The following is a 24,050-nucleotide window of genomic DNA, read 5'->3' as shown; positions in this document are numbered from 1 at the left end:
CAGCTGTTCACTTGTGTCATGGAAATAGTAGCACAATTTACGGCGGAACATGAAGTGGCGTCATTGGGGTTGCAAGTTGCATCACGACATGCTGACAACCATAGGAGACACATTCGGTGGCTATTTGGACGACGGAGAAAAGCCGATGCTCTGAGTGAGATCCCCCAGCATCACGTCGACCTGCTGAAGTTGGGTAGGGTGGTGTGGCTGAGATCATGGAGCTCGCAGATGAGTGGTTGACCACTTTGTTGACACAGGACGGTGTGGAGGGGCGGTTCATCAGGTATGTCACTCGCCAAAAACGACCCAAACGAAATACCTAGGTACTTTTAATGAGCACAGAAGAGAGGATGTGTAACGGTCAGAAGTATCGTGTGAAACAGGCAATCGCATGATATATGTGCTGCTTACTTGGGCATTGCGCTTGGTGCGAGAAAGATCAAGAGGTTTGGTGATTTCAGAAAATACTTTGCTGTAGGTAGCTGCATTCTGGGACTGTATCACCCGTGATGGAGGGGATGAGGAACCAGGGCTCCACCATTACGATTTCCTGGAATTTGAGCTGTCCCTCTTGTGGGTTGGTCCCGGAACCTGCGGTATAGGTACATTTGACCCCAAGATCTTCCAAGCAGGCGAAGTGAGGGCTCTTGAATCGAATACTCCATCCTCTCACCCGCTCGTTCTACGTCTACAAGGCGGTCAGGTATGGTATCGTATCGTGTGTGAAAAAGCGCTGGCTGGAATCTCAATGCAGCCGTGCTGAAAGAAGCCGAAGCTTTCGTACCATAGCATCATCAAAGCTCCAAGAACTCCACTGAAACGTCACCAAGTGGGAGCCAATCGCCTGGTCCGTGCGGGCTGGGGAAGTTCGGCTTCTGGTGGCGCCTCTTCAGCCGTAATGCACGGTTATCCCCGTTGTCGATGGTGGTTTGCAAAACTTCATGGTATCGGCTACAAAGCTGGGCTTCATTGGATTAAGGTACTCTGAGGATTCTCCTCCTGCCAGTGAGAAGAGAAACGAATCTTTGAAGAGACAGAGAGTACCGCCTGGCTATCATATTTCCACAAAAGCAAGAAAACGGCGGCTGGGCCAAGCTGGCGCTCAATGAGCGAATGGGACTACAGCAATGAGGGCCACAGCGGGCGATGGAGGTCCCTCCAAACCCACCGGGCCGGGCGGGCGAGCGCTGGACAAATTAATCAAGCCCATATATCAGCTTCCACACGATAGAATAATGATAATCGGCAACCTCATGCACGATGACTCTTGAAGTAGGTGGCTGAACCGTCAAGTAGCATACAGTCACTAAATAGAATATTTAGGCATGAAAAAGGAAACCCGAAAGTAAACCTGGTGGGTGTCAGCTTGCGCAAGTAGGTATACGATAGGTGGTAGGAACTTTGCAAGTCCCCATTTTTTGTCCATGGGCTCGCGGCTGGCCACCTCTACCCTCTACCGCGACCTCCCATCCTGACCCCGACATTGCCCATTGCCTCTCTTCGCCCGTCGGTCAATTCACCGTGTGGAAGCTTTCGTTTTCTGCTTTTCCATCCCTTCTTTGCACGCGCATCCCGCCATCTCCTTTTTGTACATACGCACCGACCCTTCCCACCCACCGCACAACCAGGGCACTGGCGATCCGCCATCTGAGCTTCGCGACACGAAATAGTGAAAGGGAACGACCAAGGCCACCACCGCCTCTTGTTATTCCTGTTTGCCCGAAAATCTTATCAGGAGCGCGCCTGACCATACTGCAACTTCCCGTCGCAAATTGATGCCACCAAACAGACGACTGCAATCAATTCCGTCTCACCGTCACCGTCGCCCGCCCGCCGTTTCCGGAAGTCATTGAACAACACCGGAAGGCGGTCTATCTCTCAGCTTGGGGTCTGGGGTCTGTCGCATCAAGACAGCCACCGTCGCTCTACCAGTGAAAGCCACCGCCATCTATCTCGTTGATATCCTTTGGTTTTGGTATTTTGCAGCCACCAGTACATCATGGCCGACATCAAGCCAGACACGAGCACCGCACAGCCGCGACCGTCGAATGAGGAGCCAACAGCCTCTCCACAACAACAAGGGCCGGAACAGACGGGAGAGACCGTGCCGTCAAAGACACCAGAGAGCGCTGAACCAGTAGTATCTCCATCCGAGGTGGTGACAAGCTCACCTGCCGAACCGAAAGGAAAGAACACGGAGGATGAAGCCCCGTCATTATCACAACCACCTCTCGGCAAGACAGCTCTGACCGCTGCGCCAGCAAGAGACGATGACTCCCTTTCAATAGAGCCTACAGCCGCTCTGCCTCCCGCGGCCATGTCCGATTCTGTTTCGCCGTCTTCCCCGGTCTGCACCATCACGCTGCTGCTCCCTACCGGTGCGCGACACCCGTACAAGATCGACGAGAAGTACCTCTCGAAGCGGGGTGTTGATATTCCAGAATATCTCGAGGGTGGGGGGGTCAAGGACCCGTTCAGTATATCAGTGTACAAGCTCAAGGAGCTGATCTTGAGGGAGTGGAGGGACGAGTGGGAGGGCAGGCCGGCGAGTCCAACCAGTATCAGGTTGATTCATTTCGGAAAGTTATTGGACGATAAGGAGCCGTTGAAGAGTATGTTCGTCCCTTGTCCTCAGGATCGGGATCGCCCTGTTGGCAGACAATGCTAACAAGCCTACAGAATACCAACTGAGCAAAGATGCCCCCAACGTTGTGCACATGTCGGTACGGCCAGCAGAGATGATGGAGGAAGACGAGGGCGCCAAAGGTGGGAAGGCCAGCTCCCGTGAGGGCAGGACAAGGGAGGGCGGGGGCGGCTGCTGTGTAATTCTATGAGGGAAAGGCCGCCCCTATCTTGTTTTCTTGTCTTTGGCGTTACGACGTCAACAATCCGACTGACTTGCATTTGTATTGGCATGGAGCTTGGCTGGCTTTTGGTTGGTCTTACAGGTACAGTCCTTTTCCATCTTTTTCGTACATTGTGGGAATCTGGCTGGGTGGAGTGGCGTTGAATGAGCGTGTAAATTTCGGGTTTATACATAGTTGGCGGTTCTTTAGGAATGGTATTTGTTTCTGAGATTCTATCGTACCAATGTTGGTGCAATCTTTCGGACGCCATTGGTCCACAATACGGCATATCGGTCCCACCTTAGAACACTGCACCATCTGTATGAAGAGTACGGCATCAGGGCGGTGTAAAAAGGGTTTGTAGTTGAAGAGTTTGATGGTAGTTTATTCATGCCATTTAATTCGTAATACCTCCCTCCCCCCCATCTACTCCTCTCCTACTTGCCGTCCAAGCCTCCCACTTCCTGACAAAATCTCCGTTTTACATCTTCACCTTGCGCTCGATCTCCTCGTGCACACTGATGTTCGCCCCATTCTCCTCCCCAGTAAATACATCCTCCCATTCAATAATGCCGTCCCGTCCAGTCAAGATCTCTTCGTGAATGCTAGGTGTGCTGTTGCCGCCCAGGCACAGGGGCTTCCATGTTCCTTCACGAGTGATCTTGAGCTCCATGCCTCTGCGGACTGGCTCGGCGATGCCATATGTGCGACGGAGTGTCTCCATCTTGAGCTGCTCGCGGGTGGTCTCCCACTGTTTTAAGCGGGCCTCGAGAGGGTGGGCGGAGATGGCTTGGGTCGCGGGAGTTGTGAGGGGGTTGGCGCCGACACCAGCGCGAAGTGTGTCGTGAAGACCAGGTGCTGATGGAGCAACATGGGCGCGGGAGGGCTGATGGGTGAAGGAGGAGGAGGGGTTGGACTCTGGGACGATGCGGAGAGACTGAACATAGGGAGCAGCATTAGCGGGCGGATGGCGGTGGAGGGGTTGGCTGCAACTTACCATCTTGATAGCTTCTTTGGGGTTTGTTGTTTTGTGTTGAATATTTATGAGTATCGGTGTTCGGTTGATTCTGTCACCAGAATTCAAGAGTGATCGCAGCCTGGTTTCGTGGTTAAACTGGCTGTGGTTTTATTGCGTCCTTGGAGGAAGCTCAGAGCTGGCTGCTACAATTGTCAAGGCTCCAGCAGCCTCGCGTCGCTGCTTGCCTGCCGTCGCTCGCAACGTCGGATGGAAAAGCGGGTCCAGGCTTCGAGCCAAGGTTTATGTAATCTGTAATCCACCCCCCGCTAACCCACTCCCCAGATTGCCGGGACCCTTGTCCGTGCCCACGCCCATTGACGAACAGGGGCCTTGAATGACATCTTTCCAAGTGACGGTGTTGAAGGTGGTCACTTCATTTCCAAGCTTCATCTGTTTTCATTCCGTTTGTTTGTAAAATATAAGGGAGACTTTGAGATGCGTGTCCCTCCCCCACCTTTCGTCAAACGGCTCACCAGCCCACCCGTCATCAACATCAAATCAGGAGCTACCTTTTTCCGCCGACATCCCTCCTCTCTGCCTCCACCAAATCAACATGCTCATTTGCAGCCACCCAAGAATGATAACCCCCCACTATTCAAGGAAATCTCGTTCCAGGTCCCCTCGCATCTTTCCCAGTCACCTCAGCAAAATGAGTCCAGCTGGGTAGTCGTCGGCCCTTCACGCTCCGGCAAAACCACCTTTCTTCAGATGCTCCGTGGAGAGCTCCATTGCTCCCCAATCTCGGCGAGGACATGGCCTTGGCTCACACAACACAACCTCACCCCTCAAACAGCTATCAAATACGTTGGATTCAACGGCAAGGGGATATCAGAGGTCACCACTTCGGCTTACCTGTCAGCGAGATATGAGAGTCTGAGAGAAGACACAGACTTTTCTCTCAAGGAATATCTACTTGGCCAGACGCAGTTCAACCTAGGCCATATTCCAGGGGAGCATGTCATCAGTCAGCATCTTTTCGACAAAGTTGTCAAAGACCTGAGTTTGGTCGAGCTGCTGGATACCCCTGTGGCCTTCTTGTCAAATGGGCAGTCAAGGCGAGCGGCGATTGCCAAGGCTTTGATGGCGGAACCAGAGGTACTCTTGCTGGACGAGCCGTTTGTGGGGCTGGATCCTGGAGCATCTAGGGCCCTGAGTGTGATGTTGAAGACGCTAGCCGAGAGAGCCAGTCCGAGGGTGGTCATTAGTTGCCGGCCACAGGATCCGCTGCCAGGCTGGATACAAAGGGTCGTATATTTGGAGGGAGCAGGAGAGGTGGCTATCGCCGGTCAACTGGGAATTGAGGGCGCCGAGGATGCATTTGTAAAGGAGGCGGGCGGGGGAAGTCAGGTGGAAATCATTACGGACGCCGATGAGGGCGCGCTGGGAGAGCCGCTGGTTGAGATGAACGGCTGCAAAGTGCGCTACGGAAACAAAGTTGCTCTCGGAAACTGGGATGGTGGTCTGCACTGGACTGTCCGGAGAGGTCAAAGATGGGGCGTCTTTGGGCCCAATGGATCAGGCAAGACGACGATTGTAGCATTGCTTTGTTCTGACCATCCCCAGACATATTCGCTTCCCATCAAACTATTTGGACGCAACCGAATGCCGGAGCCGGGATCTGGTGAGCGGCCTCTGACTTTCTGGGATATCCAATCTCGCATTGGGCATTCTAGCCCTGAGATTCACAAGCACATGCCTCGTGGCTTGAACGTTCAACAAGTGCTGGAGAGCGCTTGGGCTGATACTTTCAAGGGCGTTCCCAAGTTGGACGAGGACGCCAAACAGAAAGTGAAGGCAACACTCAGGTGGTTTGAGAAGGAACTTAATCCTAGGTACTCAAAGGACAAGGAGGGGCCCCCTGATAATGTCGCCTGGGCCCAGGATTATTTGTTTGGCGGCCTGTCCTTCAGTGCGCAACGAGTGTTGCTGTTTCTTCGCGCCATCATTAACCATCCGGACATTGTGGTTTTGGACGAAGCCTTTAGCGGTATGGATGAGTATGTGCGGGACAAGTGCATGCTCTTCCTAGCTTGCGGCGAGGAAAAAGCATACGCCGCTGACAGAACTGTCGTGGAACATCCTGCACCGGAGAAGATCAAAGTGAAGGGACTGGGCGAGGACCAAGCACTGATCTGTATCAGCCATGTCAAGGAGGAGGTCCCAGATTGCGTCAAGGAGTGGTTGTGCCTTCCAGAGCCAAACATGGGGCTCCCGGCTCGCTTTGGACAACTGGGGAAGCCGTTGAGGACGGATGAAGATACTTGGATGCACACCATCTGGGGCCTTAATAGAAGAAACTAGGCCATGTACCTTATGTTACAGGGAAAGGTTCCTTATACGCCATTCTTTGGGCGTTGCATTTGCCATAACTGACCTTGGGCCGGTAAACCTATTCCGACTCCTGGGACGAGCGGTTGCCCTGTATCATCTGGTCCATCCTCCCTCGCTCTCCTTTTCAGGCCAACAGACAATGTGCGTGTCTCAGAGGAATCACGGCAGTAGTACAACAGCACAATATATGAGATAATATGCCAAAACGGTAACATTCGAAACCAACTCTAGGCCCGATGATACCAACCCACCAGGATGGACCACTCACGTGGTGTCATGGCTTCCTCGGTTCCAAACCAGGATTCGTTTGCGTCCGGAAATCTGGTGCTGCAGTGCTACCCTCAAGCTGACTGTTTTAGCCGTCTCTGGGAGTCGAATGCCAAGGACCGAACATGATGACGGATGATGGGGGCCACAATTGGTACTTCTCAGCTCTTCAGAGTGGCCTTTCAGAGCTTTCTCTTGTCTAATCTCACTATTAGGCATAGCGGTCGTGAGATTCAGAAACATTTCTCGTCAGCAAATTGCGCAATACCGATCCAGGGCGAAGTGACAAGTCATTAAATTGGAAAGGTTGTCAGGAAAGAATTCAAAAAGAAATGGAAGATCTCTCTCATCTCTGGGAACGTCAGATTACTGCTTTGAGGGATAGCTTCTCGGCAGACAGCAGTGTAGGGGCGCCGACGTCCGGGTCTCCAAGCCTCCAACGCGGTGATGGGGACAGAGATTATGACACCCATGAGTCTGAGCATGGATGGGACGACAAGATCAACTCGGTAGTCGATGCTCTAGACGAGTTGGCTCTGTGCGTGTCCGTTCTTCTTTGGCTTCCTTCCCGTCATCTATTCTCATCTCGGCAATGCTGACAGGTATTCTCAAGACAATCGCCTACTGGAAAGACCAACACTACCACCACTCAAAGTCCCCGGACACCTTGGTTTCCGGATGGGGATGCTTACACCGAGACGGTGCCTCTGAGGTCAAGTAAGATTCAAGCTCTGCCTGTTCTTCCATGGCCGACAGATCCGCCTACTCCATCTCCATCACTATGGCCACCTCCACAAAATCAGAAAGATCATCAGGAGCAGTTGCTATGCCCACATTACACCGCCCGCCAGCTTCCCTTGTCCCCATCTACACTGTCAAGCCGAACAGCAGTCCCAGGCTCCACGACGGTGACGCCAGCAACCACGTTTCACTCACCACTGCCGTTCATCCAATCAGTCCCACCCTCATCTGTATCAGCCCTCTGTCTATCCTGGGCACCGCCGCTGGCTCGCCCTGGACCTGACGGCCAGCTTTTCAGCCCCAGCCTACCAACGAATACTGAAGCCGTCAGGACATGTTTCAAAAAGAGAGGCTGGAAGGTGCAATGTCGGCTGATTCCCAACGACTATAGCACATCAGCGGTCGAGACGGTGGTTGATAAGTTTCTTGCCCAGAGCCAGAACCAGACAGTTCAACACGAAAAGAGGAATAGATCCCGGAGTGAAGTTACGTCAAGGGGTGGAGAGCTGTTGATTGTATATTATCACGGGTTTGGAGCCACAGAAGAGGATGGGAGGCTGAGGTTTAGCAGGTATTACTCCTTTCCACATTTCCCACTCTTCCAAACTCGATCTTTCCACATATGGACTCGTGGATCAATAATCCTAACCCTGGGTAGTGACGAAGGAAGCCATTTTTACTGGGATGATGTGCGCGACCCAATTATGCAACATCCAGGGGATGTTCTTCTCATATTCGACTGCACGGCCCCTTTCCCACTGTCGTCCTCCAAGAGTAATCGACCACAACAATCTCATACTGGGGAGGAAGCCGAACCCCCTCAAGAAATCAGGCTTTTAATGGGCCCTGGTGTGCTCTCTAGAAAGGGAACGAAACAGGTGCTCGGCGTGTGTGTCCCTTCTTCGTTGGCTTCGGGAAGATCAGGATTTGGAGCAGAGCCATTGAATATCTCGTTCAAATTGTCAAAAGAAAAGCAAAAACCAGAAATGGCCGAGAAGCCTCGTGCACGGCCAAGGTCACTTTTGTTGCCCGGATTTGATCTGAGCGATCTGGAACCCTCAGATTCGGTTGAGCCTCAAGGTGACCAAGGAGCAGCACAGCCAGAGCTCGAACAGTCGAGTTCCCCGTGGAAGCTCGACGACACCATGACAAAAGCGCTCTGCAGAATCCTGGACAGAGATCGGAACCGAATGAAGACGGAGGTGGGGATGAACGAGATATTGTCTGTGCAACGGTTATGCAGTCTCGTTAGGGAAGATATACGACAGACATCAACTCTACCATCGACAATAGGATCGGAGCAAAGAGAAGCGATAAGGGAAGTGGAGAGGGGGCTGGCAGGAAGGGTATTTGTCACACAACTTGGTGGGGGACAGATACAGGACATTTACCTGCCTTGTCTTGGTGCTTGATATCGAGTGCAATAACTCATGGATCAAGGCGGTGTGCCATCTGGATTGGCTGAGGAAAGAGTAACCGTAAATAGGTCGCGACTGCTCCGGGTTCTATGCACCAGGAAGGAACAACAGTGCCCTGAATGATGATGCCACAGGCATGGAGACACCTGCGGACGACCCCTGCCAGTTTCACCAGACCACGCAAGCACCTTGAGCTAGGTCCCTTATTTGGTCTTCCCAACCTCCTGTTATTCAGCACTACGACATCGGTAGAGCAACATAGCCTTCTCGTTCTCACTCCGCCTCAAATCACGTCGGTTGACATACATCCCTCACTTATCTCACTTTGCTGGTTTCCATTCCAGCATTCGACATCTCCACGGGTATTGTTTCCGAATCATCGCACAGGCCAATCCATGCGGTCGGTGAACGGCGACTCTTCTGCAGCAAACTGATCAACCACACCATCGGCGGGCCTCCACGCGCCAAGCCCCACCTTTTCAAGGCACAGGTCCACCTAAACGGCCCTGTCATTGGCCCGTGCAGCCGCTACAGCACGACACCGAACCCCAGCAAAGTGGAGTTGCCCCAGCAACAGCGGGGAAGTAAGGGAGACAACATTACGACCCAACGAAGCGCACACGCTGGATTTGCAGAATCCCATGTATTGAGCCCGCAGCCCCGTTCAAAGCTCTCCTCTGCGCTTTGTTCAAGTGTACCCCATTTTCAACTTGCATTTGCTCCACGCTGCACGCCATTCAACGGCTTCTTTGCGACCGCCTCGTTGTAAGTTTGCGCCGATTCCTTGACACGTCTGGTAGCTAACAAACATTCCCAGCAATCACCACTGACTTTTCAACACAACTCTGGCTTTGTCTCCAGTGCGCCGCGTGTCCGTGAGACACATTCCTCGGCTGCGCGCCATCACGCCCGACCTTGAGATTTCTTGAGAGAGGAAGCGCAATGGATAACAGGCTCGGCAGGCCCAACTCCCCGCCAGGCGGACGCGTACCAGTACCGCCCGAGTACATGCTGCCAGCTTACGATGATGTCCACCACGAATCGAGCGCCACTGGCATGGGCGCCGCGCATGGCCACGGTTCTAATGTCAGGCTGTTGACGGATATGGAGGACCCTAATGATTATCAGGAATCTGATAGGCATGAGAGGCCGTATGTGTTACCACCCGTTTCTATCCCCCCCCCTCTTTCCTTGCCCCCCAGATCCAACGACGACTTTTGTGTGGACGTCGATGCCCTCAAAGAACAAGACAGCGCTCTCATCATCGGGACTGCGCCCGATGTCTTCAAACCGGCCACAATGCAGACAGGTAGTCAGCAGCCCGCCGCTCCGACAATCAGGTTTCAGAGAAGAAAAAAGTTCACCCCTTCGGTCCACCCTGTCGTCGTTACCGAGGACCTTCCTGTCCTGCCTGAAGGGCCTTCTCCCCGCAAGAAGTCGTTACGCCAGTTTCAGGCGAGATGTGAAACAGCCGCAACATCACCAGACAGCTCTCTACTGGATTCACAATTTCTTAGACAACTACCCAGCCCACAAGTGCCGTCAAGAGTATGGATGAGAGGCTCACAAGAAAATGAAAACAGAGGCAGAAGACGACAGCCATACGAACCCTCGATTGATTCACGGTCCTCTATTCTCGACCCGCCCCTCCGAATGCACCCACCGACCGAGTCGTATGTTTCGTATGATCAGAGTAGCATGAACGAGAGCAGTTGGGGCCCTTCACGAGCATCATCCCCCGAGTATTCCCCTCCACGCGGCCACCCACCACCACACAGCCACAGGTTCGAACCCGCCGATATCAATGGAGCCCCCCGCCCAGGAACCCCTTCCACCGTCTACGGAGGCTCTCCGCGCCGACCCCTTCCCCGTGCCCCAATGTACAACAGTCCAACGAGGGGCATGCAGTCGACGACCAGCTTTCACGATGATGCAACAGTCAACATCCCACTTGCCAGCCATCACGACGATCCCTTTGGCCCCGAGTCAGACGTCACTGACAACAGACGGCACCATCATACCCACTCATCCTACTCGGCAGATCAAATGACCCTGAACGAGGATGAATATTACGATGAAGATGGTGACGTTCGTGAGAAGGCTGACCGCTACGTTCCAGCACCGGCGGAGGGGCGACAGGAGCGCCGTGGTGTCCGCGCCCCCCAAATGAGCAAGAGAGAGGTGCAGCTTATCAATGGTGAACTCGTGTTGGAGTGCAAGATTCCCACCATCTTGTATTCATTCCTCCCGCGCCGCGACGAAATCGAGTTTACTCATATGCGCTACACGGCCGTGACCTGCGACCCAGACGACTTTGTTGAAAGGGGCTACAAGCTGCGTCAGAACATTGGCCGGACCGCCCGCGAGACGGAATTGTTTATTTGCATCACCATGTACAACGAAGACGAGTATGGCTTCACGCGCACGATGCACGCTGTCATGAAGAACATCTCCCACTTTTGTAGCCGTAACAAGTCACGAACGTGGGGAGAGAACGGATGGCAGAAAATCGTCGTGTGCGTGGTGTCTGATGGACGAGAAAAGATTCACCCTCGCACACTCGACGCCTTGGCAGCCATGGGCGTCTACCAGCACGGCATCGCAAAGAATTACGTTAACCAGAAGACGTGTCTCTCTCCAGACACGATGGTCCGCACCACCAATGGTGACAAGCCCATCCGAGACATCGCTGTAGGAGACCAGCTCTTCGACCACGAGGACCGACCCGTCCAGTGCCTAGCTGCTGAGGCTATTCAGACCTCCCGCATGATGAAGGTTACCTACACCGGGTACAACAGCGTCAGCAAGTCGTCCTTCACCTGTACGCCGGACCATATCATGACCCTGGTGGCTTATGGTGTCAAGCCCTTCAGGCATTCGAACAGCAACCGTGTTACGTGGTGGACTCGTTGCGATCGAACCGAGCTTGGGGCCGATGCGGTTGAGATCAAGTGGGATGCAGCCATGCATGATCTGTATACCGAGTACCGTGAGCAGCTGGGTCGCCGTCCAACTGATGCTGAGGTCCGCATGTACCTGAAGGCCATCACGTCCACGAGAGTTGTCCCCGGTTCTGAAGATGATGACTCTCAGAGGGTTGAAGAGACATATCAGAGTCCTGTTCTCATCAAGCTGCTGGCTAAGCTCAAGGCTATGGACGTGGACGTCGACGGTGAGGATGAATCGGTAGTATTGATGCTGCTACAGCAGCACATGGAGGACTATCTTGAGCACATGATACCTGAGCCAGAGGATATCCCTGACGAGGACAACGACGACCTGATCATCGATCTTGATGCCAGCCGGAAGAGAAAGATTGGCACTATCAGCACGCTGTCTTCCCGCGTCTCGGACAAGACTTTCGGCCAGTCTCCTTTCATCAAGTCGTCTCCTGTTAACAGCCAACAGCAGTCTCGAAACGAGGCCTCACAGTCGACCGTGTCGACGTACGCGTCTGTACTCACTGAGGACGACCACAGGGAAATGTTCGCCCCTGTCCGGAACAAGCTCGCAGTGCGTGATCCGATGTGCAAGTGTCAGAATCTGTCCTGCAAGGGCCTTCGGAGGGTGTCGACTGTCTTCGAAACCTCAGAGCAAGCCGACCTCGCTCTTGAGCTGCTATCAGGAGATCACTACCGTGTGGTTGACCCCTGCGCCGTCCAGGACATGGAGGTGTTCACGATGACGCTGGAGGAATATCAGGCAACCTGCACGGCTCCGATGACGCAGCATAAGAGCAAGCTAAGACTATATCGGTCACCCCTGAGGTTCCAGCCGTATCAGGGTCCAGTGTCACCTGTCCCAATCGACCCATTTTGGTTTGGTTTCTGGCTTGGTAATGGAACTAAGAACAATAGTGAGATTACCAGTACGGATCCGGAGGTCGAGGTCTACACGCAGGCACTCGTCGACCGCCTGAACCGTGATAGTATCCCTCCTGGAAAAGCGCCTCTCAAAGTATCCAAGTACAGGATTGATACCGGCACAAAACACGTCTACAAGGGAGAAGAAATCAAGGCAACGAAGGTCGCTCATCGTTTGCGTGTTATGAGCACTGTAAGCAACCTTGACAAGACACACTGGAACCCTGTTCACGACGGCCTCAGAGAACTCGGCCTGCTGGGAGACAAGAGCGGTGGCATCCCCGACTGCTACATGAACGCGGACGAGAATACGCGCCTGGCTGTTCTCGCAGGCCTCATTGAATCCGACGGATGGCTTTCTCACGGTCTCAACTGTTACGGCTTTGGCCAGTACACCTACGAGCACAAGAAGCTTGTTGAGGACGCCCGCAAGTTAGCCCTCTCCTGCGGGATCCAGTGTAACCCTATCTTCGAACGGAAGAATGGTAAGGACCGCCCTGAGCCTGGCTGGTTCTTTTATATGGGCAGAGGGGTGGAGAAGTTCCAGCCTCACCTCCTCCTCCCTCGAAAGCGCATGACGATCCCGTTCACCACGTCTAAGAACAGGGACGTACGGCCCTTCGACGTCGAGGACGCCGGCGACGGCGAGTTCCGCCTCATCGAGGTCTCGGGAGAGCTCTTCCAGCTTGCAGATCGCACCGTGGTTCACAACTGCACCGCCCACGTGTACGAGTACACCACGCAGGTTTCTCTGGATTCGGATCTCAAGTTCAAGGGCGCCGAGAAGGGGATAGTGCCCTGCCAAATGATCTTTTGCTTGAAGGAAAAGAACGCCAAGAAGCTAAACTCGCATAGATGGTTCTTCAACGCATTTGGCAAGGCGCTAAACCCAAACGTGTGTATCTTGCTGGATGTCGGAACCAAGCCTGGGAGTAACTCGCTATATCACCTGTGGAAGGCATTCGATACCGACTCGAACGTTGCCGGCGCTTGCGGAGAGATTAAAGCAATGAAAGGTAAATACGGAGTCAATCTGTTGAATCCGCTGGTTGCGTCGCAGAATTTCGAATACAAAATGTCCAATATTCTGGACAAACCATTGGAGTCGGTGTTTGGCTACATCACCGTGTTGCCTGGCGCCCTGAGTGCGTACCGATACCATGCGCTCCAGAATGACGAAACGGGGCACGGGCCACTGAGCCAGTATTTCAAGGGCGAGACGCTCCATGGGCAGCACGCCGACGTGTTTACCGCCAACATGTACTTGGCCGAGGACAGAATCTTGTGCTGGGAGCTGGTTGCCAAACGCGGCGAGAGGTGGGTGTTGAAGTACGTCAAAGGTTGCACGGGTGAGACAGATGTGCCTGGTAAGCCCCCTTCTTTTGCCGCTTTGTTTTGATAAGGGGATATCGCTAACACCCCCAAGACACCGTCCCCGAGTTCGTCTCCCAGCGTCGTCGCTGGCTGAACGGAGCGTTCTTCGCCGCTGTGTATTCCCTGGTGCATTTCAAGCAGATCTGGCTCACCGACCACACCATTGCCCGCAAGGTGCTGCTGCACATTGAGTTCTTGTATCAGCTCCTGCAACTCCTCTTCACCTACTTCTCCCTCGCCAATTTCTACCTCACCTTCTACTTCATCGCCGGTGGTCTTGCCGATCCCCACGTCACACCTTTCGACGCCGACGGCAAAGCTGCCCTCTACATCTTCACCATCCTCCGGTATATCTGTGTTCTATTGATCTCGACCCAGTTCATCCTGTCTCTCGGCAACCGTCCTCAGGGCTCCCGCAAGATGTACCTCGCGTCCATGATCATCTACGCTGTCATCATGATCTACACGCTGTTCGCCTCGATTTGGATTGTCGTCCACCAGCTCTCCCCTAAGAAGGAGGACAAGGACAAGCCCGAGCTCGAGATGGGCAACAACGTCTTCACCAACATGATCGTCTCGACAGCCTCAACTATTGGTCTCTACTTTGTCATGTCCTTCATGTACCTCGACCCCTGGCACATGTTCACCTCCTTCGTCCCGTACCTGATTCTCTTGCCCTCGTACATTTGCACTTTGCAAATCTACGCCTTCTGCAACACCCACGACGTCACCTGGGGAACGAAGGGCGACAACGTCATGAAGACGGATCTCGGTGGTGCCGTCGGCAAGGGGTCCGGTTCGACTGTCGAGTTGGAAATGCCCTCTGAGCAGTTGGACATCGACTCTGGATACGACGAGGCCCTCCGCAACCTCAGAGATAGAATTGAAGTGCCCGAGAAGCCACCCTCGGACGCGCAGCTGCAGGAGGATTACTACAAGTCGGTCCGTACCTACATGGTTGTTTCCTGGTTGGTGGCCAACGCCACGCTCGCCATGGCAGTCAGTGAAATCTATGGCAGCAGTGGCATTGGCGACAACTTTTACCTGCGCTTCATTCTCTGGTCTGTCGCCGCGTTGGCGGCCTTCAGAGCCCTGGGGAGCACGACTTTTGCCATCATCAACTTGATCAACATGGTGGTGGAGGGCAGGGTCAAAGCAAAGTTTGCAGTGCCCAACTGGGCTAGGGGTTTGATCGAGAAGATGAGGGACGGAGCGAGAGATATCGGAGAGGGGGTTGCTAATAGTGTTAGGAGGTGATGGTTTCATCATTCGCCACCTTCCCCCCCTCTCTCTCTCTTTGCACGCTTGCTTTTTGTCATGTTTAGACAACAGAAGAAGGACGGGCATGTGTTTTTTGGCGTTTATGTGAGGAGAGAAAAAAAGCATGAGGGAAAGATGAAAGAAATGTGTGTATGGAAATGAATGATCAAGTAATGTATGATAGACAAATTTTGACGACGAACTGGGCGGGAGGTAATAATTGTTTTGTCTTTGTTTGGCTTCTAGCTTTTCGCTAGGTACATAATACCCTTTTCTTATGGTACTTTTGATGCCCTTCTACAGCTTAAGGGGGAATAAATGTGTGGAACTTTGCTGTGACTTGACATGTCATGAACGGGTCTGCTCGGAAGTCTCACCAGCCATGTCATGAAATCAAGAACGGAGACTTGAGATGGGAAGGGGGGCATTGGAGACAGAAAGCTAATAGGCCCTTGAAGATAATCAGGAGGTCTAACTACATTGCAACATAATTTATTTTGAAGATAGTTGAGGGGGCTGTCAAGATACCGAATTAAGGGGTGTTGGCGTCATGAGAATTTCTATTACTTTGCTTACGGAGGCATCTGAAAGAGTGTTACAGTCCCGATTTTCGCTCCTTACTTGCAACATTATTTTATCAGACCGTGTTAGCGAAACCAAGCAACCCAAGGCACTTCAAAGCACATTTAGAATCGTTTCAGACAGCAAATCAAATTGTTCTTAACGCCTATTTTGATACCAAACAAATAAAAGAATAAAAAATGCAATGCGCTCGCAATGTAGACAAAAAGCCATCCCTCCAATATCCCCTATTTACATGACTCCTGCTCGTTGCTCATTTTCTGTTTCCATATTCTGTGTATCCAAAAATCACTCCTCTGCCTCCTCCTCCTCCTCCTCGGCAACACCCTCGTGGAAGTTGCGGCCATCGGTGGTAGCCTTGATGATGCCGGCACGGATGGTCCAGTCACCAAATCTTTCGCCCTGCTCCCTCTCCTTGGCGTACCGGCTGAGCAAGCCCCTCATGATCTCGAGAATCTCGTCCTCCTTGATGCTGCTGCGGTAGAGCTTGTTGAGTCTCTGGCCGTGGTACCCACCACCGAGATACATGTTGTAAGCACCGTAGGCCTTGCCGACAAAGGCAACCTCGGCCAACCAGGGGCGGGCGCAACCGTTGGGGCAACCGGTCATGCGCATGACGATGCTGTCTTGCCTGAGGCCGTTCTCCTCGAGGCAGGCCTCCAGCTTGGAGATCAGCACCGGGAGGTAGCGCTCAGACTCGGCCATGGCGAGACCGCAGGTGGGAAAGGCAACGCAGGCGGAAGAAGAGAGACGGAGGGCGGAGAAGTGGAGGTTGTCAAGCTTGTACTGGGCGAGAAGTTTCTTGAGGGTGTCCAGATCCTCGTCGGCAACGTTGCTGAGGATAAGATGCTGGTTGGGGGTGAGGCGGAACTCGCCCTTATGAACCTTGGCAATCTCCCTGAGGCCAGTCTTCATCTGGAAGTCGGCAGTGTCCTCGATACGGCCGTTCTCAATGAACATGGTGAAGTGGTTCATGCCAGTCTCATCCTTGAGCCAGCCAAAAGTGTCGATATTGCTGTCAAAGTGGAAGGGCTTGGCAGGCAGGAACGGCTGGCCCCAAAGTTCCTCAACCTTGGACCTAAAGACATCGACAGTCAGATCGTCAACGGTGTACTTCAATCTGGCGTGCTTGCGGTTCTTGCGGTCACCGTGGTCGCGTTGGACGAGCATGACCTTCTCACAGGCGATATGGGTCTGGTCAGCCTTGACGAAACCAAGCATGCGACCGGTCTGGGGATACGTCTTCTTGTTGTTGTGAGTGGTACCCATACCACCACCGACAAGAAGGTTGAAGCCAAGCAGATGTCCGTCGTTGCCCTTGATGGCAATCAGGCCGATATCGTGAGCGTACACGTCAACATCGTTGTGTGGGGGGATGGCGATCGAGATCTTGAACTTGCGGGGGAGGTAAGTAGGTCCATAAAGGGGCTCAAAGTCCTGGACGGCGTCACCAGCGACCTGCGTCTTCTTTCCGTCGTAGTCGGTGAGCCAGATCTCGTGATAAGCGGTAGTCGATGGAAGAAGATGCTCGCTGATCTTCTTGGACCAGTAGTAAACCTCACGATGGTAGGCAGACTGCGAAGGAAGAGGACTGCACATGACGTTACGGTTGACATCACCGCAGGCGGCAAGGGTGTCCATGAGAGCCCGGTTGATGGCTTGCATGGCAGGCTTGAGCTTGGCCTTGACGACGCCGTGGAACTGGAAGGTTTGACGGGTGGTCAACTTCATGGTCTCGTTTCCGAGCTCGTTGGCAATGTCGTCCATCTGGATCCACTGCTTTGGTGTCGAGACACCGCCGGGAAGTCTGCAGCGAATCATGAAGGAGTAGGCTGGCTCAAGACCCTGGGCCTTGCGCTCGTCACGGACATCACGATCATCCTGCATGTATGTGCCGTGGAACTTGGTCAGTTGCTGATTGGAAGCCGAGATGGCGCCGGTCGATGTGTCCAAGAGCTCCTCGGCGATGGTACCACGCAGGAAGTTGGAGGCGATCTTGATGTCCTCGTTGGTGATCGGGGGAGGCTCATCTGGGAGGCCATCGACCTTTGACACGCCGAGGGCTTCCCAAAGCTTGGGCTCCCACTCGGAGTAGCCGGTCTGGTATCCATCTGGGTCCTGGTCATCACCAAGACCAAGAGGAGCCAGACGGGAACCGCCAAAGTTGGCCAGAACCCTGTCGAGGTCCTTTCCGGGCTTGTTGTAGTACACCTTGTCCTCCTTTCTGGGCCAGTAGTGGCTATCACCAAGAGAGAAGACGGAATACTTGACGGAAGCAAGATCGAGCTCGGTGCTGTCCTTGATGGCATCCCAGAAAGGCTTGCCGTTGACCGGGAACTCACCCTGACCGGCGGTCGAGGTGATGAAGACAATGTTCTCCTCCGTTGGCAAGTCCTCGACTGGGTAGTCCTCCATGGCCATGACTGTGGTCTTCAGGCCACGGGCACGGCCCCTGGTACCCAACCGCTTGGCGAGGGACTGGGCGTTGCCACCATCAGAACCAAACAGAATGGTCAACGGCGCACCGAAGAGACCTTCCAAGAGCTGGTTATAAGCATCCTTGGCCTTGCGCTTCTGCTGGGCGCGAATCTCAGTACCAAAGTCCTGATCAAGAACAGCACCAAACTGGGGTTCCTTCCGCATCATCTGAGTGAGCTGGTTGTCTCTGTCAAGGAATGCCTTAAGCTCCTTCTTGATACGCTCAGAGTCAAGAGAGAAGTTGGGCTCGCCCTTCTTCTCATTCTCGGGGTTCCACCGGTACAAAGGCCAGTAACCAAGGTCCACGGCCTTCTTGGTCTCAGTGAGAACGGTCAAAGGAGACTCGTGCTCACCAAAGTAGGGAAGATAAGCCAGAACGATAGAGGGGCCATTGAACTTGTCGGCCTCATCCATAGCCTGAAGAACCTGGGTGTAAGAGCTGTAGACGGCGGTGGAGGCGACGTAAGCGTTTCCAAAGTTCATGGCATAGAGACCAATGTCCTTCTTTCTGCGGTTCGCATCAGCGGCAGCGCGCTCAGAGTAAGGGGTCGAGTCAATGATGAGCAGGTTGACATTTTCGCCCGAAGTCAGAACCTGATGAACGCCAGAGTTGCCAAGGTCATAAGCCCAGGCGTCGGACCCAACAAGCCAAAGAGACTGCTTGCGGAAGAATGCCTTGTGCTGGAGCAGGGCCTTTGATGGCGTCGAGTTGTCGAGTGTAAGCTTGGAAACAACCTCCTCGGCAGCCTCCTCAGACTTCTTCGCATCGTCAGCGCTAGCTACCCACTTGGCCAAGGCTCTCTTGGGAACTTCAGTCAAGAAACGGCCATTGCTGGCGGCCTCCTTGACCTCGGCAACAAACTTTTGTCTGCGCTCCTTTCTGGCGAGGAGAGAGCCGAAACCATACTCGGGAGTGGCCGAGATGGTCCGTGAGACGCCGGCATTGTCGGAATCGAGGGAGTTGGCGACAAAGGCTCTGCTTCCAAACAACTGATCGAGGATCTTGGTATAAGAAACCTCAAGCTTGGGCTTCGAGAGGTCGTACTCGGAGGTCTCCTGAGGAATCTCGCGCTCACCAACCTCCAAGTTCTGTACAGGCTTTTCCAGAGTCAAGTTCTGGAAAACACCGGACAAAGCTTGCTTGACACTTTCCTTGGTGATGTAGCCAAGTTGGTACCCAACAATAGTCTCGACGCCACCAACAGCACTCTTGACAGAAGTCAAGACATCGATGAGAACGGGGCCCCACTTTGTGGTCTTTCTCGACACCTGCTCAAGGACTGCCACCCTCTTGACAGATTTGGGAAGGGCATCGATCAACTTGGCGCCCAGCCACGGGCGGTAAAGTCTAGGAGCAATGATGCCAGCGTTGGCAAAGGAGTCACCAGACTGTGCCTTGGCAATAGCGTCAGAGAACAAGGCAACATCTGAGCCAAAGAGGAAGATGGTGTTTTCGGCCGATTGTGACCCCGTCCACTCGAAGGCGTTGTATTGTCTGCCGACAAGCTGGTTGAGCTGAGCCCAGATGCCGGTGACGTACTTGTAGATATCCTCGGACGACACAGGGGGAGCTGCGGCCTCGATGGTAGTTGCAGTGGATACACTTGGTGGCGTGCTGGTCTCACTCCGTTGACTGGACTTGACTGACGACTGTGAGGTAAGAAGAGGGGTTTCTGCTTCACCCTCTCCTGCTTGGTTGGCGGTGACTCCACCAGAGAGAGCCAGGGGTTCCGGCTGCTCAGAAACCACGGCGACCCGCCCATCATCAGCGTAAATCCCTGACCCCGAGATCGGCGCAGACTGGAACCTCCGCACATTGTCGAGGTTGAGAACAGCGCGGACAACGTCGGCGCTCGCGCCCTCAATGGACTCGGCAACAGCACCGGAGCTGGGGTCGAAGAAGTGGATGACACCCTTGCCCGAGCGAATGGCCAAGGCATGAGCAGTCAGCGCAATGTCTTGAGCCTCCTGGAGGGACCAGGACTGGAGGAAGGTCCATCCCGAATTTCTGATGGAGGTGATGGCCGAGTAGTCTGGGAAGCTCTTGGGACCAAGCGCAACATGGATGACGACGGGGAGGTTGGCAAGCTTGTAGAGATGTGCTACCGAGGGCAGGAGAATGGAAGATGTGGTGGTGACGGAAACCAGCTGGCCGGAGCGGATGGGAGTGAAGACGGAGAGTAATGGGTCGTTGTTGTGTCTGACTGATTGGATTTCTGGAACAGCGTCCGAGGTCTTCGCGACCAAGCTTTGTTCCTTTTGTTTGGCGAGCTGCTTCAAGTGGCTCGAGAACTCGGAATCAGAGGCGAGCGACGGCTGGACTGAGATGACCACATCGCTGGAAAGGTATGCAATTCTCGCGACTAATCCAATCAATTGTCAGCTACCTGTCTCTACACTGCTTGCGCGCACCTCATCAACGCCCTGGGAACGGTTGTGAGGCTTTTCGCAGTGTGCACGGCTGTCGGTCGAGATGCCGGGTTGAGTCCGGCTGTCGGTCGCATTGCGAGCAAACAATTTGGCGGGGCAGGGAAAGCTTGCTCGCGGCGATTTGACAGCTTGGGGTAATGTGGGGGAGGGGTTTGGGTGTCTTACCGGCCTCTTCAGGCGTCCTTATCGTGGTGAGTGCGCCTGCCATCGTGAGGGTATCGACAGGAGAACTGAGAGTGTGTGAGGGAGTGACTAGGAAAGGGAATTACTGCATCGCAAGCAGATAAAAGGAAAAAAAAAACAATGGCACTTATGTAAGGTGCAGCCGGAGGCAATTCATGCGAAAGGGTCCCTATATCGGCCCCGCATGTGTCCCAAATTTCTCTTGATGGGTAGGTGGGCGCAAGAGGTGATCGATTGCGTGATCGCTCTAGCGCCTCGAATCCCAGGAATTGCCCAGAACCCCCAGAGTGCTGCTGCACATCCAGCGAATTGCACGCGTGGGATTCAAATCATGCTTTGTCATGGACTTCCTCGATGCCTCCTTTGACACCCACCATCTGAAGTTGATGCCACCGCTGCCCACAATGACTAACACCGGGTCTCCGAACCCAGCCGTTCCACTTTGTCTTCGGCACCCAACATGCTCGTCTCTCGGCATAGGCCGTTGAAACGGGAACCTGGAGCCGTCTCTGTTTCGGCTTTGGCTTCGGGGTCACAGCCTTTCCATCCTCTCTTCTCACCTCTTCTCACGTCCCATGGAGATGGGGGTCATCTACTGCAGTATGTCAACCCGCGCGGGCGAGCAGTCGGGTGGTGTTGCCAAGTCCGCCACACGTGGCTCTCTGGCGAGATGTCGTAAATTGTACATAATTCGTACAAAGGGTTCATGGTGGGATGTTGTCTCTCAACGTATCCATTATTATCTGAGTGAATATGGTTAGCTCCCCAGCTCCAACCCCCCATTTGCCCCTGAACCGAAGATCCCAACCCCTATTATGACAATGTCTAGTGTAAAAAAAGGGCAGTATGCCAACCAGCCATGCGCCCAAATGTACCGTGCTATACCCAGAAAGATGGCCCTTTGAACTCATTAAATGCCGCTGAAAACATGTGATTCGCCTCCGCCATTATGTACTTCGTCCCACATCTCGACAACATCACCGGCAGAGGAGAATCATCTCCTGCTGCTCCTGAATTTTGAATGAACATCTTTAGCCCATTCCTCATCCTCCTTTCTTCCACCAAGCCAATAGCTCTTCCCCACAGAAATCATGTACCTCCCAATCTTGCCCTCCAATCCCTCTCCCAGGGGGGCACCCTCAGCAAACGGATTTGGTGCCGACCCGGACTCATCATCCTCGTCAGACTCGGGCACCCTCTCGTCAACAAACCGCAGGATAACGGCCCGAGCATAGGCCATGATAACCAAGCTGAAGTAAATCCTGATAAGTGTAAACCCAATAATAAGCACCATGCTAAACGCCGTGTCGATGCCGTCGTCTCTGACTGGGGTGGTTGTCTCGCCCCTAGGCTCAACCATTTGAAATTCCTCTTCTTCGGGAGCTCCTGAGGCGACAGTGGCCTGCATCTCCTTTAACTGTATGTACCACCCCGTCGCAAAAGCTGTCGTGTATAGTCCGCTCACAATCGTGTCCACCGCGTAAACCCAGGCTAGCAAGAGGTTTTGAAACGGCGTTCCCTTGCGAATATGTGGGAGGCAGAACGCCAGAACGGCGATAACGGCAATCGAAAGGAAATAGGCGGTGAACTGAAGGATCGACATCTGAAAGCCCGTGAAGAGGGTAAGGAGGCCATAGATTCCCGTCGCCTTGTTGAACAAGAGCGCAAGAGAGACAAGCTCCGTGCCGGTCTGTAGGGACATGAAGCCTAGGAATGACTGCGCGATGATCAGTGTCTGAGCTTTCGAAAAGGAAGGCATCGAGGTCCAACAAACCCTTGGGCGAGGCAGCCGAAGCCGGCACGACGATCGTGAGGATATCATTTTTTTCCCCCGTTCTTTTTCGTCTTTTATTTGGTCTTTTTCCTGATCCCCGTTGCGCCGTTCTCGTGCCTTTGACCGCACAAACGCCCAAAGAGAAATCGCAAACCAAAGTCGTCAAGAAGTGCAGAAGTCGAAGTGTTTTTGTGCCAGAAATGCGATGATCAGGAGAGGGAGCCGAAGCTAAAATCGCAGAACCAACTAAACTCGACAAATCTCGGACTTCCTCAGGGTCCCGATCAACAACTCCACCTGGGTCTCCTCCTGTTGTGTCGCGCCGTCTTGGCCAGACTTCCCAGACAGGATCGGATCAGTCGGCACTGGCTCTCGAGCCACTCAACGTTCCAGTTTTATGCGTCCAACAGAAATGTGTGGGCCTTTTGACGCCTTGGTTTTCCCTTGAAAGCTTGCGTTGCGCCCAAGAGCGCCGGTTGGAAATAGCGGGGCCGTTTTTCATGGCTTTATCCGCGTATCTGCTCAAAATGTGAGGCCTTGAATTGCATCCTGAATAGAACCGCGATGTTTGAATATGGGGAAAGCCATTCAGTACATTGACCAGTCATACGTCATTGCATCGCTTACTTTCTCTCGGTAACCCATTTTAATCACCAGTCAGCGAGCGTGAAAACGCCCCTGGTTCCAGCCTGCTGGTGGGGGGCGTTTTTGGTTGTCGACCCTGGAAAGTTAGAAGCCACCACGGTCAGCACGCGCTATGAGAAAAGATCGTTGGCTGCTCTGTAAGATGTTTACCTAGGTGCTCCTCGTTCAAGACAGATGGGGAAATTTTCAACACTAGTCGTAAGGCTCTCATGGGCGTAAAGCATTCGATGCATGAAGTTCATCTCAGTTGATTTCTCTTTCATGCTAAACTATTTGCAACAGTGCGCTCGCCTTTTCTGATCTTAACTCCACCCGCCCAGTCCGTCGAGTTATGTGATTGGTTCACTTTGCGACTTACACCGTCTTTTGGACTCAACAATGCCGCCAGATACAGACCGGTACCTGAACCCATGCCATCTACTGTGTATGAGCAACTGAGCCGGCTTGAAACATCATTGACAGTTGAGAAGCCTACCTAGATGTTCTGCATTTTCTCATGAGATACTACTTATACACACCCAGTCTTCAATGATGAACTTAAGCGTGAGCACTTGGCGACAACATAGGTCTTTCTACGTTGTGATGCTTGTGTAATGAGAACATTGCAGATGGAGTGCCCGTACACAAATTGGTAGGCTCCGCGTCATCGACAGGAAGGGACTCTTCTTTCAGGAATACAGCAATGAACTGTCCATTACCTTTCTGCGGAATAACAGGATACCATATTGAGTATATGCCTCTGATGATGATCGAGGCCAACATGACCCGGTCTTATACTGAAGAGAAATATCAGCTCGAATGAAGCCATAAGAAACATTAAACTTAGGCGTCGGGCTTACC

General features: G+C 53.4%; 7 protein-coding genes across 7 annotated transcripts; 4 read left to right on the top strand and 3 right to left on the bottom strand.

Moving 5' to 3' along the window:
- Positions 1–452: 452 nt before the first annotated feature.
- On the top strand, positions 453–3,216 carry QC763_124360 (uncharacterized protein). The gene is made up of 3 exons (XM_062908999.1): positions 453–1,272; positions 1,324–2,612; positions 2,680–3,216. The coding sequence occupies exons 2-3, from the start codon at positions 2,000–2,002 to the stop codon at positions 2,832–2,834; spliced, it is 768 nt and encodes a 255-aa protein (XP_062772180.1). The 5' UTR covers positions 453–1,272; positions 1,324–1,999; the 3' UTR covers positions 2,835–3,216.
- A 28-nt stretch (positions 3,217–3,244) lies between these two features.
- UMP1 (20S proteasome maturation factor) lies at positions 3,245–4,454 on the bottom strand. Its single transcript, XM_062908998.1, has 2 exons — positions 3,844–4,454; positions 3,245–3,786 (listed from the first exon to the last, which is right to left on the bottom strand). The coding sequence occupies exons 1-2, from the start codon at positions 3,844–3,846 to the stop codon at positions 3,328–3,330; spliced, it is 462 nt and encodes a 153-aa protein (XP_062772179.1). The 5' UTR covers positions 3,847–4,454; the 3' UTR covers positions 3,245–3,327.
- Positions 4,300–6,165, top strand: QC763_124340 (uncharacterized protein; the record flags this gene model as incomplete). The annotated part of the gene is made up of 1 exon (XM_062908997.1): positions 4,300–6,165. The coding sequence occupies one exon, from the start codon at positions 4,300–4,302 to the stop codon at positions 6,163–6,165; it is 1,866 nt and encodes a 621-aa protein (XP_062772178.1).
- Positions 6,166–6,794: 629 nt separating this feature from the next.
- QC763_124330 (uncharacterized protein) lies at positions 6,795–8,615 on the top strand (the record flags this gene model as incomplete). Its single annotated transcript, XM_062908996.1, has 3 exons — positions 6,795–7,000; positions 7,076–7,774; positions 7,862–8,615. The coding sequence occupies 3 exons, from the start codon at positions 6,795–6,797 to the stop codon at positions 8,613–8,615; spliced, it is 1,659 nt and encodes a 552-aa protein (XP_062772177.1).
- Positions 8,616–9,563: 948 nt separating this feature from the next.
- CHS2_1 (Chitin synthase, class 2) lies at positions 9,564–15,505 on the top strand (the record flags this gene model as incomplete). The annotated part of the gene is made up of 3 exons (XM_062905490.1): positions 9,564–9,772; positions 10,205–13,851; positions 13,911–15,505. The coding sequence occupies 3 exons, from the start codon at positions 9,564–9,566 to the stop codon at positions 15,113–15,115; spliced, it is 5,061 nt and encodes a 1,686-aa protein (XP_062772176.1). The 3' UTR covers positions 15,116–15,505.
- Positions 15,506–15,669: 164 nt separating this feature from the next.
- On the bottom strand, positions 15,670–21,309 carry MET5 (Sulfite reductase [NADPH] subunit beta). The gene is made up of 2 exons (XM_062908995.1): positions 20,774–21,309; positions 15,670–20,541 (listed from the first exon to the last, which is right to left on the bottom strand). Exons 1-2 carry the CDS (start codon positions 20,814–20,816, stop codon positions 15,989–15,991), a joined length of 4,596 nt encoding a protein of 1,531 aa, XP_062772175.1. The 5' UTR covers positions 20,817–21,309; the 3' UTR covers positions 15,670–15,988.
- Positions 21,310–21,653: 344 nt separating this feature from the next.
- QC763_124290 (uncharacterized protein) lies at positions 21,654–23,079 on the bottom strand. Its single transcript, XM_062908994.1, has 2 exons — positions 22,566–23,079; positions 21,654–22,508 (listed from the first exon to the last, which is right to left on the bottom strand). The coding sequence occupies exons 1-2, from the start codon at positions 22,611–22,613 to the stop codon at positions 21,786–21,788; spliced, it is 771 nt and encodes a 256-aa protein (XP_062772174.1). The 5' UTR covers positions 22,614–23,079; the 3' UTR covers positions 21,654–21,785.
- Between the last annotated feature and the right edge of the window lie 971 nt (positions 23,080–24,050).

Source organism: Podospora pseudopauciseta, chromosome 1 (genome assembly GCF_035222475.1).
Source record: "Podospora pseudopauciseta strain CBS 411.78 chromosome 1, whole genome shotgun sequence".
Lineage (NCBI taxonomy): Eukaryota > Fungi > Ascomycota > Sordariomycetes > Sordariales > Podosporaceae > Podospora > Podospora pseudopauciseta.
Note: the sequence above shows the minus strand (reverse complement) of the source record. Positions and strands in the feature narration are given on the sequence as shown.